General features: G+C 45.1%; 1 protein-coding gene across 10 annotated transcripts in view; it reads right to left on the reverse strand.

The window, feature by feature from the left end:
* LOC144136438 (protein couch potato-like) overlaps positions 1-4,237 on the reverse strand; it is a 123,841-nt gene extending 119,604 nt beyond the window's left edge. For 8 of the 10 annotated variants that reach the window (XR_013315617.1, XR_013315616.1, XR_013315615.1 and 5 more), the window contains exon 1: positions 3,649-4,093. Coding sequence is in view for 6 of the 10 variants with exons in the window: in XM_077668757.1 (XP_077524883.1) it covers positions 3,649-3,726 (78 nt within the window). In the remaining 4 variants the exon portion in view is untranslated. Of the gene's footprint in view, positions 1-3,648 lie in introns of all 10 variants that reach the window. The other 2 variants (XM_077668754.1, XM_077668756.1) reach the window with 2 other exon arrangements.
* Positions 4,238-12,916: the final 8,679 nt, after the last annotated feature.

The raw sequence follows: 12,916 nt of genomic DNA on the forward strand, positions 1-12,916 counted from the left end.
GATTTGTCTTCTCGCTAACTTCTTTTGTTCGCTCTGAAAAATACCATCGATTGGGTGTCGTCAGAAAGTTATAAAAATGGACAGGCATCAAGCGTCAGTAAAGCAATCTCTTCTGAAGAGGCCGGGAGTGTTTTGACTGCGATTTGAGAAACGTGTTTTTCTTCTTTATTCAACTTTAATCTTTGAATCTTTTTCCAGCCCCCCGTTTGTATTACCACTTCTATATTGAATGCATGGTCATAATATTCTTCCCAGGGTGTGGGTGAGGTTTACCGCTCAGTAGCTTCGCACGGAGGCTGCATTTGGATAAGTAAAATAAAAAGCAATTCACAATCGCTCGTGTCCTCCGATTTCAGTGCAAGCATTCCTCGCAGTCTGCAGCTGTGAGGCATGAAAACAAGTAATTTCGTTAGAACCTTTACAGACCTCTAAATATGAATCTGGTCGAACTGCCAGCAGCGTTATTTGGCAGTAAACCAGACGTAGCTAGTTATTAAGCTGCGGCGTAAAACTGCACAGATCTCCTCTTTCTATACTAAAGAAGTCGATCCGATTGGTGTAGATCATGAAACAATGTATTTCACTACGCCGACGCAAAAACCAGGCAACTGGAACCTCTTCCCTGCACCAGCTGCTGTAGTCCATCAAAGGCGCACATCACAATGGCTACATTTCTGCATTCGAGCGCGCGGGAATGGCAGAACGCTACGTGGCGGACCATTTTCGATTGGCGGCCAGTGCTTCCACGCGAGCGCGAAAGAATGCTCGATATGGCGGTCACCCGTACAATAGAAAATGGAAAAGTAGAGGATCACACAACCAATGTCGCGCATGCCATCGAAGCATAAATCAGTCTCCTCTATCAGCCTGGATTGCAGAGATAGCGTAGTCTGGCAAGCCTCTGACGCCTGCCACTAGCTACAAAGTTATATACGGGTTGAGAGAAAAAAAATGTCGCTCGTGCACAATTTAACATCCCATCGCGATGCACCCCTTACAAAATTTTGATCCGTGCGGTACCAACTTTTCTGCGCAGTCACGTAGTTCTTTAACCCGTACCGCTCAACGTGATTTTCAGACGTTTGCAAGCCTGCTTGAAGTGTTTCGTGCGAGATGTAAAATCACAACCCTTGTGCGAAATAACGACTTCTCTCCATTGCTGCATTCATTATAAATCATGTTGAAAGGTTTCCCAGAGCGCTTGCACAATGTTAAAGCACAGCCTCTCAGAGAGGGCGCTGCACCCATAATTCGGGTTGCCTCTTCGCGGAGACCGTGTTATTAAGGCGCTGTTTTCTAAGCATGCCCTCGCTTTGGAGATGTTATAAATATACTTGGGGCGTTACAAGGAGATAAGTTCAGTACCTACTCTTGTTAACCATTTCAGAAATATTAACGATGTGTTATGTTGAAGCTATCGTGCCTCCTTGTCGCAGAAAATCATAAGCAGCGTTGGTTGTGCGCACCGAAGACGGGAGAACATCGCGACCATCAGTGGATGGTACCGACGAAGCAACGGTATCCATGGCTCTTATCATTTGTGGTGCACTGCAGAAATATGCATACCAAGATTGGTATTTCTGTTGAAGTTGTCCTCTATTTTACCTTTTTTTTTTTCGCTATAAGTGAACTACTGCACCCTTAAAAGGCTGACCGATTGCCGTGGAGTTATTTTCCGGAGCAGTTCACTATTGGCTAAAGGATTGTGCATTCTTACCCAGCTTCTGTTACAGCGGAAAATAAGTTTGTAGCCAGCATATTTGCCTGGCACACTAATCAATTATCGTTTGTACGCGAAACTGAAGCGCACAAGGTCAGTGCATTCGTACTTAAAAAAGATGCCGCCAAGAAGCACAATTCTGCATTGTTTTTTCCAGCGAGTATGAAGTGGGGGCCTCCAAGCTGACCTATCTTGAATCACTGAGTTTGCAATCGGGTTACGCAGCCACAGAGAACTTCTTTACGTTGGAATGGTACTTAATGAACAGAGCACTTCAAGCCAGTTCCTTCAGTGGCATCACTATACTTCTAACAAAACCGCGTTTCAGAGTAAGCGCCATTACAAGTGAAGGGCGTGGCTTCTCTTGGCCGACGAACTATAATCAGGGCTGATGCCTCTGCGTGCTACTTCCGTAGAAGCGGTTGATCGTTCCACTTCCTCCAAGAACTAACCTCCGAACGAGTGCTCCAATAGATCTCACTCTTGGGACAGCTGCATATATACTTTCGAAGACCTCTACGGCCACAGATAGTGGCGCACGTCTCTTGCACCTTTAGGTGTCCACCAAGGGTGGTACAGTTACTGCGCCTTTCCTGTGCTCATAACCAGTTCCTTTAAGTGGCGCCCGTGAGCACCACAACCATACCGGGCCGAAACAAGAATCGCCGAAATAAAATCTTTCTATTGTCTTCTCAAATGTACATTTCACTTGTACGTCACTGCTGAGCGCTTATTTGGCGTCTCTTGAGCTTGCGTCAAAAATAAGTTGCAAACGCCACCCTGCAAACGAGCACAATTTTGAACCCTCTGGAGAGGGTTCCAGACCCTCTGGGGAAATCGGAATCTTCTTCTAGCGGTCTAAGAGTACTAGTTCACGTATAGTAGTGTAATAATACAATGCACTGTCTTTGTTGCTTTGCTGAAATGATGTGAGAGTGGAACATCTGAAGGATGTGTTTAAGGCTTGGAGAAGCTCAGTAACACGTTCAAGTCTCAAGACAAAAGTCGCAAGACTAGCATAACACTGAACAGAAGTCTTTCGTAAATCTCCTTTATAAATGGCGATACACCGTAGTCAACTGAGCCAAAAGTTTTATGCTGTGGATTGCACCGCAGACCTCTGGTCAGTTACTTCTATGACGTCGGCTTCCCAAGCGATCGTAGCCACGAAGGCTGACAGACAATGGTACTACAAAGAGCATTGAAATTGGGTATCAAGCCAACTGTGGATCACCGATGTAAGTACGCTTTGAGGAATATGCGTTTGCAGTGTTGAAGCCATATTTTTTCGCTATCGCCCTAGCGCAAGCAAAGACAGGGTGTTGAACCTAAGTAGTGGAGTTCCAACTTCAGCGCACAGGTACTTACAGTAACTGGCAGAAACAGTCGAAAAACCACCCAGCAAAGCGCGTCCCGCTGTGGACCTTACAGGAACCGCATTGACTGAAGACAGCGCCAGAAATGAGATGGCGTGAACTCCTCGTCCTGCTTAGGTGCTCGTCTCGATTCGACACCGAAATACGCTGTGAAAAAGCGCGCTCTCTTTCAAACTGCCGACAGTAGCCCTTGGAGAGTGTTCACAGCGGCCAGTGCCGAAAGTGTCGGGCGATAAGTGTAAATACGAAACCAGTGCCAACGATGCACGGCGTCGCCGGCGAACACGAGGCAGCTATGGCAACGACGCTTGAGGCAGGCGCCGCAGATGTTCCGTTAAGTGCTCTCCGACAACAGCTGACATATAACAACGGGAGACGGCGGGGGAAAAAGAGAAAAGCCAAGCGTTCAAAAGCGGCGCCTGCTCACGACGATCTCTGGTGGCGCCATTCTCAGGCTCTGCTCACGAGTAGCAGCCCTGGGCCGGTGCGGTGCGCGCGCCTCGTGCTCTTTGAGCGCGTGCAAGAAGACACCGCATCAGCGCTGGTCCTCACCTCTTCCTCGGCGACCGTGTTGACGGAATCCATGCTCTGGCTCAGAGTCATCGAGCTCTCGGTGTTGGCCACGGACATGGGGGACGACGTCGCGCGCTGCCGCAGCTCGCCTCTCTCGTAATCCGGCCTGAGTCGTCGTCGTCGTCCGGCAGCGGATGGGGCTCTTCTCTAGCTAGGCCTAACTGCGCGCATGGGGACGCCTCGGTAGGCAGCGGCAGAACGTCGTGGGGAGCGGCGCGCGCGAGCGCGGCTCAAGGGCCGGGCTGTGCTGGAAGGCGCGCACCTGCGGCTGACGCGCCTTGGCTTCGAGTCCGCCCGACGGCAGCAGCTCAGACGCTCTCCTCGCAACAACTGCTGCTGGCCGTCGCCGCCGCTTCGCGCTCGCCTCGCTCGCCGCCCATGTGCCCCGCGCCGCTGCTCGCTGGGCCGTGGCTCGCTTGCTTTCGTGTCTTCTCCCTCTTTTTTTCGATTCTTGTGCGTTGTGCTTGTTCCTTCGCCTTCCTTAATTCACGTCCCCCCACCGCCGCCGCTCAACCCTCCCTCCAAGGGCGCACCTTTTGTGGTGCGCCCCACCTGACGTCAGCGGCCCCGGCGGGCCAATGGCGTCGAGGCAGGAGAGGAGGTCGCGCACACCTGGACGGAGGTAGGGGCAGGTATAGGGGCGCCGCCGCTGGAGAGCGGGGGGAGGTGTGTGCGCGCGCGACAGACGGCCGAACCTCCCCTGCGCTATTGATTCCCGCCAGTCGGCCACCTGCCCCGCTTCGCTGCTGCCGCCTCGAGCACGGGGCTCTCTGCTGCACGCGTGTCCCTTCGCCAGTGTCCACCATGGACGCTGTTTCCTCACTCGATGCGACCGAAACCGCGGGAGCGGCGGTCTGGCGCCACGAGCGTGCCCAAATGAGTGCGGAAGAAAGCGCGCTTGCTTACATTTCGCTCGCCCGTAGTATATACAGACCGCAAATGACGCGGCCAGCCAGAAGGCCTTGGCCCAAAATGAGGCGACATCCTTCTTTGGTGCCATGGACCCGCACATCATTACGAACAGGCCCTCCAAGAAAAATCTGAACTCCTCTAGACCCTGAAGTATTCTGAAGACTCTGGCGTATGCCTATTGATGAGCTGACTGCCGAGGACCTTATCGCAAAATGATTTAAAATATTCGACTTGCTGGGTAGACTGATCCTCCGAGGGCTCTACTAAGTCGCAAGGCACTGCTGTAGCCCACCCAAATTTAGATTGATAGCTCGCAAGCTTTGCGGTGAACCGTCTGGTGAAACATTCCGTATCCAGTTTTCTTCCGGTATTGTGGCTCACCCGCGCATCGCAAAACAAAGAATTATGAACTTTTAACAGGATATGGGTAAACTCTCGTGGCTCGTGCGACAGCAAGAAAAAAAATTATTTTGTCTGTTAACCGCTGTTCTTTTCGTGCGGGATCGAGCTCTAGGCAGCGCTGGATTCCTGTCGCTGTTTTCTCTACAGCCTCAGCCCTACGTGTTCCGTTACTTGAAACCCGCTGTTTTGCCCCAACAAACCATCGGTCACCGTTCTCCGCGATACACGTCCCGTCTAACTCCATTTCCTACTTTTGATTTCCTCTAGGCTATCATTAACTTGAGTTCGATCTGTGATCAACGCTGCCATCTCTGTGTCCTAACGTTACCCCTATCTTTTTCCTCTTCATAGCTCGCCATTATTCTAACTTTAAACTTTTCCGTTCACCAATTTAATTTCGGCTCCATGGGCGAGTATTGGCGCGATGCAACATTTATACACCCGCTGCGGTGGCTCAGTGGTTAGGGCGCTCAGCTACTGATCCGGAGTTCCCGGGTTCGAACCCGACCGCGGCGGCTGCGTTTTTATGGAGGAAAAAGGCTAAGGCGCCCGTGTGCTGAGCGATGTCAGTACACATTAAAGATCCCCATGTGGCCGAAATTATTCCGGAGCCCTCCACTACGGCACCTCTTTCTTCCTTTATTCTTTCACTCCCTCCTTTATCCCTTCCCTTACGGCGCGGTTCAGGTTTCCAACGATATACGAGACAGATACTGCGCCATTTCCTTTCCCCAAAAGCAAATTATTATTATTATTATTATTATTATTATTATTATTATTATTATTATTATTATTATTATTATTATTATTATTATTATTATTATTATTATTATTATTATTACACTTTTCTTTAAAGAAAAAGAAGGATATCGGTAGAAGTTTTACCCAGTATTTAATCCCGAATGAGTGGCACTCTCTCAAAACATGCTGTGCTCACGTCAGCCATTTCAGCGAGCTGGAGAGAATCGGCTGCAATGTCTAATTGCATAAACGTTTAATTCCATCACAAGATGTAAGCATAAGATAGATAGACGCAAGCATAGGCAATAAAGGAGAAGGTCGCCGATCCATAAACCCTGAAACACAATAGGAATTTTTCCTCCTGGTCGCCAAGAAGGCGACGCCAACACAGCTTACGAAACGTTCTCTTTGCTGCGAGCCTCATATAATTCCGCTTTTCTTGTATTAATGCCGTCCTCTCGTAGTGGAAGAAAGCACAGAAAGCCATGGATTAATTCTGACCTTTATCATCGTATCAAAATTTAAAAAAACAAGCTATACCATGACTTTTCCGTTTACGAGACCCGACTAAATGTGCGGAATTTAAGAAGTATCGAAACGCTTTAACGACAGAGTTAAGGTAAGCAAAACGGCATTACTATCAGAACCTATTTGAAAGCGTTTATAATCACAAACGACAAATATGAGACACTAGCACACTTCCAGTAAGAAAACCAGCGATAAAATTATGTAATCCGTATAGTTGATGGTGCAAGTCTCAGTGGTGAAAGGTTAGCTAATGCAAGGAACACACACTTCGTGATATCGGGTTCCTACATTAACACTGATACAAACATGTGTGATGACACTATATCAGTGGGTCCAATGCTGACTCGGTCTCTTTTTCTGCGACCTACTGACCGAAGTGAAATTTCAACATAATTGACAAACTTGTAAATGTATCTACTGGTGTCGATGAAGTTGGTGCAAATGAAATAAAGTTGATATTGCCTTTGATATGCGATGCCCCTAACTATATAATTAATCTCACTTTTAATACTAGTGCACTTCTAAAAATTAAAAAATGCCAGTCACTGCAGTATTGAAAAGTGTAGAATCAAACACTTTATCTAATTACTGGCCTATTTCTATACTTCCCGCAGTATCTAAAATATTTTAAGACATTATTCATGACAGATTAGTTTTTTTTTTTTTTGAGAAGCATCGAGTATTAACTCAGTCTCAATATTGCTTTCGGAAGCGTCGGTTGACTGAAAAAGCTCTCTTGCATATGAAAGACAGATTAATTGAAAGCATAGGAAATAGAAAATATACACTAGGCTTGTTCTTAGACGTTCAGAAAGCATTTGATTCTGTACAGTCCGATTTATTACTGAGCAAATTATCGTCATTCGTTGTGCGTGGCATTGCACTTGACCTTCTAAATAGTTATTTGAATGACAGGTTTCAACTTATGAAAACTGCTGACGCGGCATCGATGCATGCGAAGTTAAAAAGAAGGAGCGCCACAAAGATCAATACTAGGCTCATTATTATTTCTCATTTATACCAACGACATTGTCGAGATAGAGAGTTCCCCTCAAGTAATTATCTATGGAGACGATACCAATATCATCTCTTCACGCAGCCTACTCACATTAGAATCTCCTGTAAACAATTACCTTCTACACCTTTCAACGTGGTTAAGTAAAAATAGATTGAGATTGAATGCTTCCAAAAATACTTATATCATATTTCGTCCTGCCAACAAACCTGCACGTAACCAACTTAAGGTCAAATTTGAGGACACTTATATTCGTCAAGTTCAGGAACATAACTTTCTCGGGTTTGGTTTAAAGAAGACCTGAGCTGGTCTTTAGGCGTAAAGAACATTAGTGTAGAACCTGCCCGCAGAGGTGGGTGTCTACACAAATTATCTCGGCTCATACCTCTCTGGCTAAAAAGAAACATTTATTTTTCTCATTTCTGCTCAATATTAGCATATGGTCTAATGGTTTGGGGAACCGCTATGTAGTACAATTACACAAAACTAATTACATTACAAAAGAAGTTCTTCACTGTATTAAATCTTTCCACGGAAAAATGCAGCAGTATCCTAAGGGGAGACCAGCTATATTATTTAAAAGTATTGCAAGTAATACATGAGAAGAAACTTTATGAAGCCATTGACAGCGAAAACGCTGAATGTGTTTTAAGGCACCGAAAACATCCAACACCGAGAATAAAAACAAATGGAAAGCAAACAATGACATATCAAGTAACTGCCACCCTAAATAAACTTCAAGGGAAGCTAAATTTTCAATGCACATCAAAAACGTTCAAACGGCATGTTAGGGGGGTACTGTTGTCTTCTCTTGTAAATGAACACTGCATGTCTTTGAAAATTTTCGCCTGTGTTATTGTGTTCAAACATGTTCTGTTGATCAGTACAAAGTATTTTTTCTTGTTGTGTGTGCTGTGGTAAAATTTTATTTCGTGACCTATGCATCTAATTATATTAGGATAGCGCCATGAATTGTATGAATTACGGATATTGGGTTAGTAAGTAAGTTCATATGACTCCAGTACAGTGTCAAATGTCGCGTCCTTGAATCATGTATAATTCCAGAAAGCAAAAAGTGCTTCGTTTTGTATATGTTGTGATATACATTTGTAACAATACTGCTGCGAACTGTGTAGGGTCAGAGGCCTCGTCAGGCTTCAGCCACCTTTAGCCTCTCTTCCTGCATCAGGCTGTGTATAGTGCCTGCTGCTGAAACTAAATAAATAAATATTCTGAAGCGGTTGATGGACGTCTTGTTCATGAGCGTAGTATGCATTCAAAGGGTCTCGTTAACTGACACTATTAAGCACACAGGGAAAATACTGAAAACTAAGCTGAGCCCCCAACACTTTGTTAGCATGTGTTGCTCCCGTTTTGGAAATATACCTGCGCCGTTCGGCAAAAAGTAGAAATTTGGCAATGATTGGTGCTCTTTTGTCACTAAATTATGTCGCACTTCTTTCCCTTTCCTAACAAACTATTGGGTAAATCCCGTAGCCTTTTTCAAACTCTTCCTAAGCCTGTATATCTTTGTGGTATTTTGAAAGATTAATATGTATCAGTGTTCAGTTGGCATTCGTCCGTGAATATTTACTCAACAAATGGTAACTTTAACGGTGCCGTATGTTGAGAATGTTTTTGTGAATCCAAGAAAAATTTCTCGCAAAGCAATAAAATGCGGCGGCAAAATACTCGAAGTTTATCGCTAATTTTTATCTGATGATTGACATCACCCTGTGCTTGAAAATGTTGACGCCTTGCTGAAACCTCTTCCTTCAGAAAGCATGCAAATCCCCAAGGGAAATTACTAAGTCCTCGGAAGTAGTCAATAAAAAGATAGAGAAATAAATCTTACCCGCAAAACTGGAGCCCAGGTTTAAACTTGGCGAAGATGTTAACAATACTCAGCATAAAACATACGTGTAGTTCTTCGTATATATATACATTTTCAATGTCTTCACAGATGTGCACTGCACGCCAACCGATCTCCCTGGCTGAAGACTTATAAAATTTCTCCGGTTACTGAAGAAAGTGAAGTCAAGCTCGACGATGTAATAACGTGGTATATAAAACATTTTGATCGTTGTTTTTTTTTTTGGCAGCTACGACTTTTTCTGATATCTTTAAGTTTTATTACTGCCTAAAGTTGTATAGTTGAGTCTAAAAAGTTCCATACCTTTATCCTTTGTTTGCTGTCAAATGTAAGCCTAGCCAGAAATGGGCTTCAGCTACACTTGGGTGACATGTAACGTTTCTGGCTCAGTTCTAATCATTCAGTGCGCACATATTAGAACGAGTTGCTCGCCACTATGAGCGCTTCTATAGTCGAAGCGTTGTCATTTGCAAAGCCACGCCTTTTTCAGGAGAAAAAGAAACTAATATGTCTTAGTTTATTTCAGGAGTCGAGCATTAATTTGACATTCAGGTAACTTCTAACCATTCCATGAGCGAAAACCTTCCCATTTAAATTCGCTTTAATGCGCCCCAGTATTTCATTTCCGAAGGTGCAACATTCATTTGCTGTTTCCAGCGGATCAGAGTGGGGTGCCCCCTCTTACCGGATGATGACTTTGAGGCGGACGCTGCTGCCGCGGACAGCGCGGCTCTTTTGTTGGGGCAACTAGAAAAGCGGCGACGTTACATGGTTCAGCAACCTGTCGGAACACACCTGGGGCATATAAGTCCACTGTCGGGAAGCATGCGCTTAATCGAAATGCGACAGGCCTGAAATTGCGCATGAACGGCTTCGTGTTAGCGTGGTCGGCGCGTTCTGCGGAGTGAATTTCCCCTCAATCCACAAAGTTCATATATCGTATCCCAGCGATTAATTGGCTCCACACGTGCAGACGAGTCAATGTCTGCTTCGATCAATAAATCATAAGCACCAAAGACTTTGTCCAATGTGTTTTTTCTTCGCGTAGCAGCAGCAAACAATATGGGCGATTTTCCTTAATCGTTGCACTGCTATCGAGCATATAGCCTGCAACGGTCGTGCTATAGCACGTAAGGCGGAATAGGAGGGAATATCGCGAAGACATGGACGACCACTCCCGAACCTAAGACCTAGTTTTACGGAAACCAAAATGACAACCACAAAAATTGCATATTCCAGCCAACGTTTGCGGCAACAAATTAAGTGGCTAAAATGAAGTTAGAATCAGGTGAGTATGTCGGTGTGGCATGTGTTTTCACAGAATTGTAGTGCCCTATTCTCGATTTTGTTGCTGCCTTCTCCTTTCGGATGGTCGATGGAAGCTGTGCGCTCAAATGATTGGCGGGTCTGGTCTTGGACTGTTCCACATTTGAGCGTAAGTTACATATATAATTATTGAATGGATGTTTACATTACGTCTAAGAGAGGATTACCGCAGTGTCTCTGAGTAACGTTAAAGAGATGTTTAAAAATATGGCGTTAGAGAGATTTATTTTTTATGACCAAAAAACTAGTTTGAATGCGTCATAAACCATATAGAAATGTATCATGGCCTTAACATGTGTACATCACAAATTAATGAGGACCTCAACGAGAAAAAAATGTGATGTCTTAATCATAAACTGTGTGGCCAGTTTTAAACCGACAGTGCATCAGAAACTCAACTCAGAAGTCATCACAAGTATAATATGAGGGTTATGCCTAAAATAATTGACTTAAAAGTCAGAAACTGTTTGTTTGCGGGGGTTTAACGTCCTAAAGTGACCCAGGCTGCAGAAATTTGGACCACCTGGGGTTCTTTAACGTACGCTGACATCACACAGTACACGAGCCTCTAGAAGTTCGCCTCCATCGAAATTCGACCGCCGCGCACATTATCGAACCCGCATCTTTCGGGTCAGCAACCGAGCGCCATAGCCAGCTGAGCCACCACGGCGGCTAGAATCAGAAATTCATCACACACTTTTTGGAAAGACAGCGACGAAGCAGGAATGTGGAACGGGGAAATACGAGGTCTGGTTCAAAATTTGACGCTGCTGTTCTGAGCGAAAGGCGCTTCAGTACTCATCTGCATGCTTCAAGCACCTGAATGAAGGTGGAGAGGGGAGAGAAGTGTTGCTAACGCGTACAGAGAGAACTGAACTTCTAAGCACCCTCATTCAAAACTTCCGTGAGACTTCGTCAGAGTGGATATATAGTAAAACAAATTTGAATGGCGCAAGGGAACGAACACAAGAAGACACAGAGACAGAAAGAGCGCCTACTACCAACTGAGTTTATTTCGGAAAACACCACCTTTATACGCCAGTACACTATCACCACCAGTGCGTTATCATAGCCAGGACAAGCTAACAAGAAAAATATATGTACAGAAAAAGATTACGTTTATGCATAAAAGCCAGAGAATTGCTACTCACAGAACAAGGCATGAAAAATTTACGAACATGATAGCAAGATTGAATGACAAGATCTACACATGACCATCTAAAAAATCCAGTTCCTGCCCGCTGAGTTTGACCGACGAAGTGCTTATACACGTGGGCCAACCTTTCTGTATGTGAAATGCTTCTATAACTTCCCTTTCAACTTGCTCTCTGCCTCTGCCGATAAACTTTGCCTCTTCCCGCACCGTGTTCGTTCTTCCTGTGTTCCTTCCCTTGCGCCATTCAACTTTATGATGAACCAACTAGCCCAACAGCAAGCACTTCTGGATATATAGTGCTGGAGACGTTTCAGCTTCACATGGCGCGTAAGTGCAAAGACGATCTGGCAAGATCTGGCGGTGAAAAATTCTCTAAGTGAAGAATACACTAGGCGAGAATTTTCCCACACATAGATAAATCTTCTGTGAGGAGCCAAGGGTAGTGCGACAGGACACGCTCAAAGTGTTCTCACTTGTCAACCGTGCCATGTTGATAGATTGGCTGCTCATGCACTGATCACACAGCACCGTTGGAATCAGACAGAGTTTCAAAACATAAGAATTGTTATGTACCCATGGATAAAGTAAAACCGCGCACATCGAGGCGAAACATAGGCACCCCGAAGAGCAGAATAAGAAACGCGCAGGCGCAGACTATCAACTTAAATTTATTTGCTCACAAGGAACACCTGCCGAAGAAGGAGGAGAAAGGAGCTTATGTGCACTGCACAGAAAGTTAAAAGACAAAGAGGTGAAGAAGATTAAAATATTTGCGTTTCCTTGTCACCCAGGATTATGAAAGGCTGACTAACACAATATCTGTTGTCCTTTTTTGCAATAAAAAATTATAATTTCACGAACGGTTTTATTGCGATGGCGAAACGGCACCTTTGCGCCGGAGCACACAGGCTTATATCCCTGTCACACGGCATTCCACGATTGCCTTTCCAGCAAAGGCACCTCTTTTCACCAAAGGAGAGAAAGCTCAAAGGAGCAGCGACGATGCTACACGTCGCAGCCTAAAGGTGAAACATTCTTTGAGGCTTAACCCCCGCTGCTCTGCATGAGGTGGCTGAGGTGTTTTAAAATTAAATTTAGGTATTCTATTCATTCGTTGAGCTCAGACATTTTTTTATGCTTATTGCTTCCTTAAAAGAAGTCCAACAGCTAGTCTCATCATGCAGCAACCGGTTTTGTGTATTTCCTAGGCCAACAGGGGCACTCGATGTTGCTGCAACAATTTTATTGTCTTCAAACCTGGGCTTAAAATATAACCACTCGTCCAAATAGCGAA

Source organism: Amblyomma americanum, chromosome 6 (assembly GCF_052857255.1).
Source record: "Amblyomma americanum isolate KBUSLIRL-KWMA chromosome 6, ASM5285725v1, whole genome shotgun sequence".
Classification (NCBI taxonomy): domain Eukaryota; kingdom Metazoa; phylum Arthropoda; class Arachnida; order Ixodida; family Ixodidae; genus Amblyomma; species Amblyomma americanum.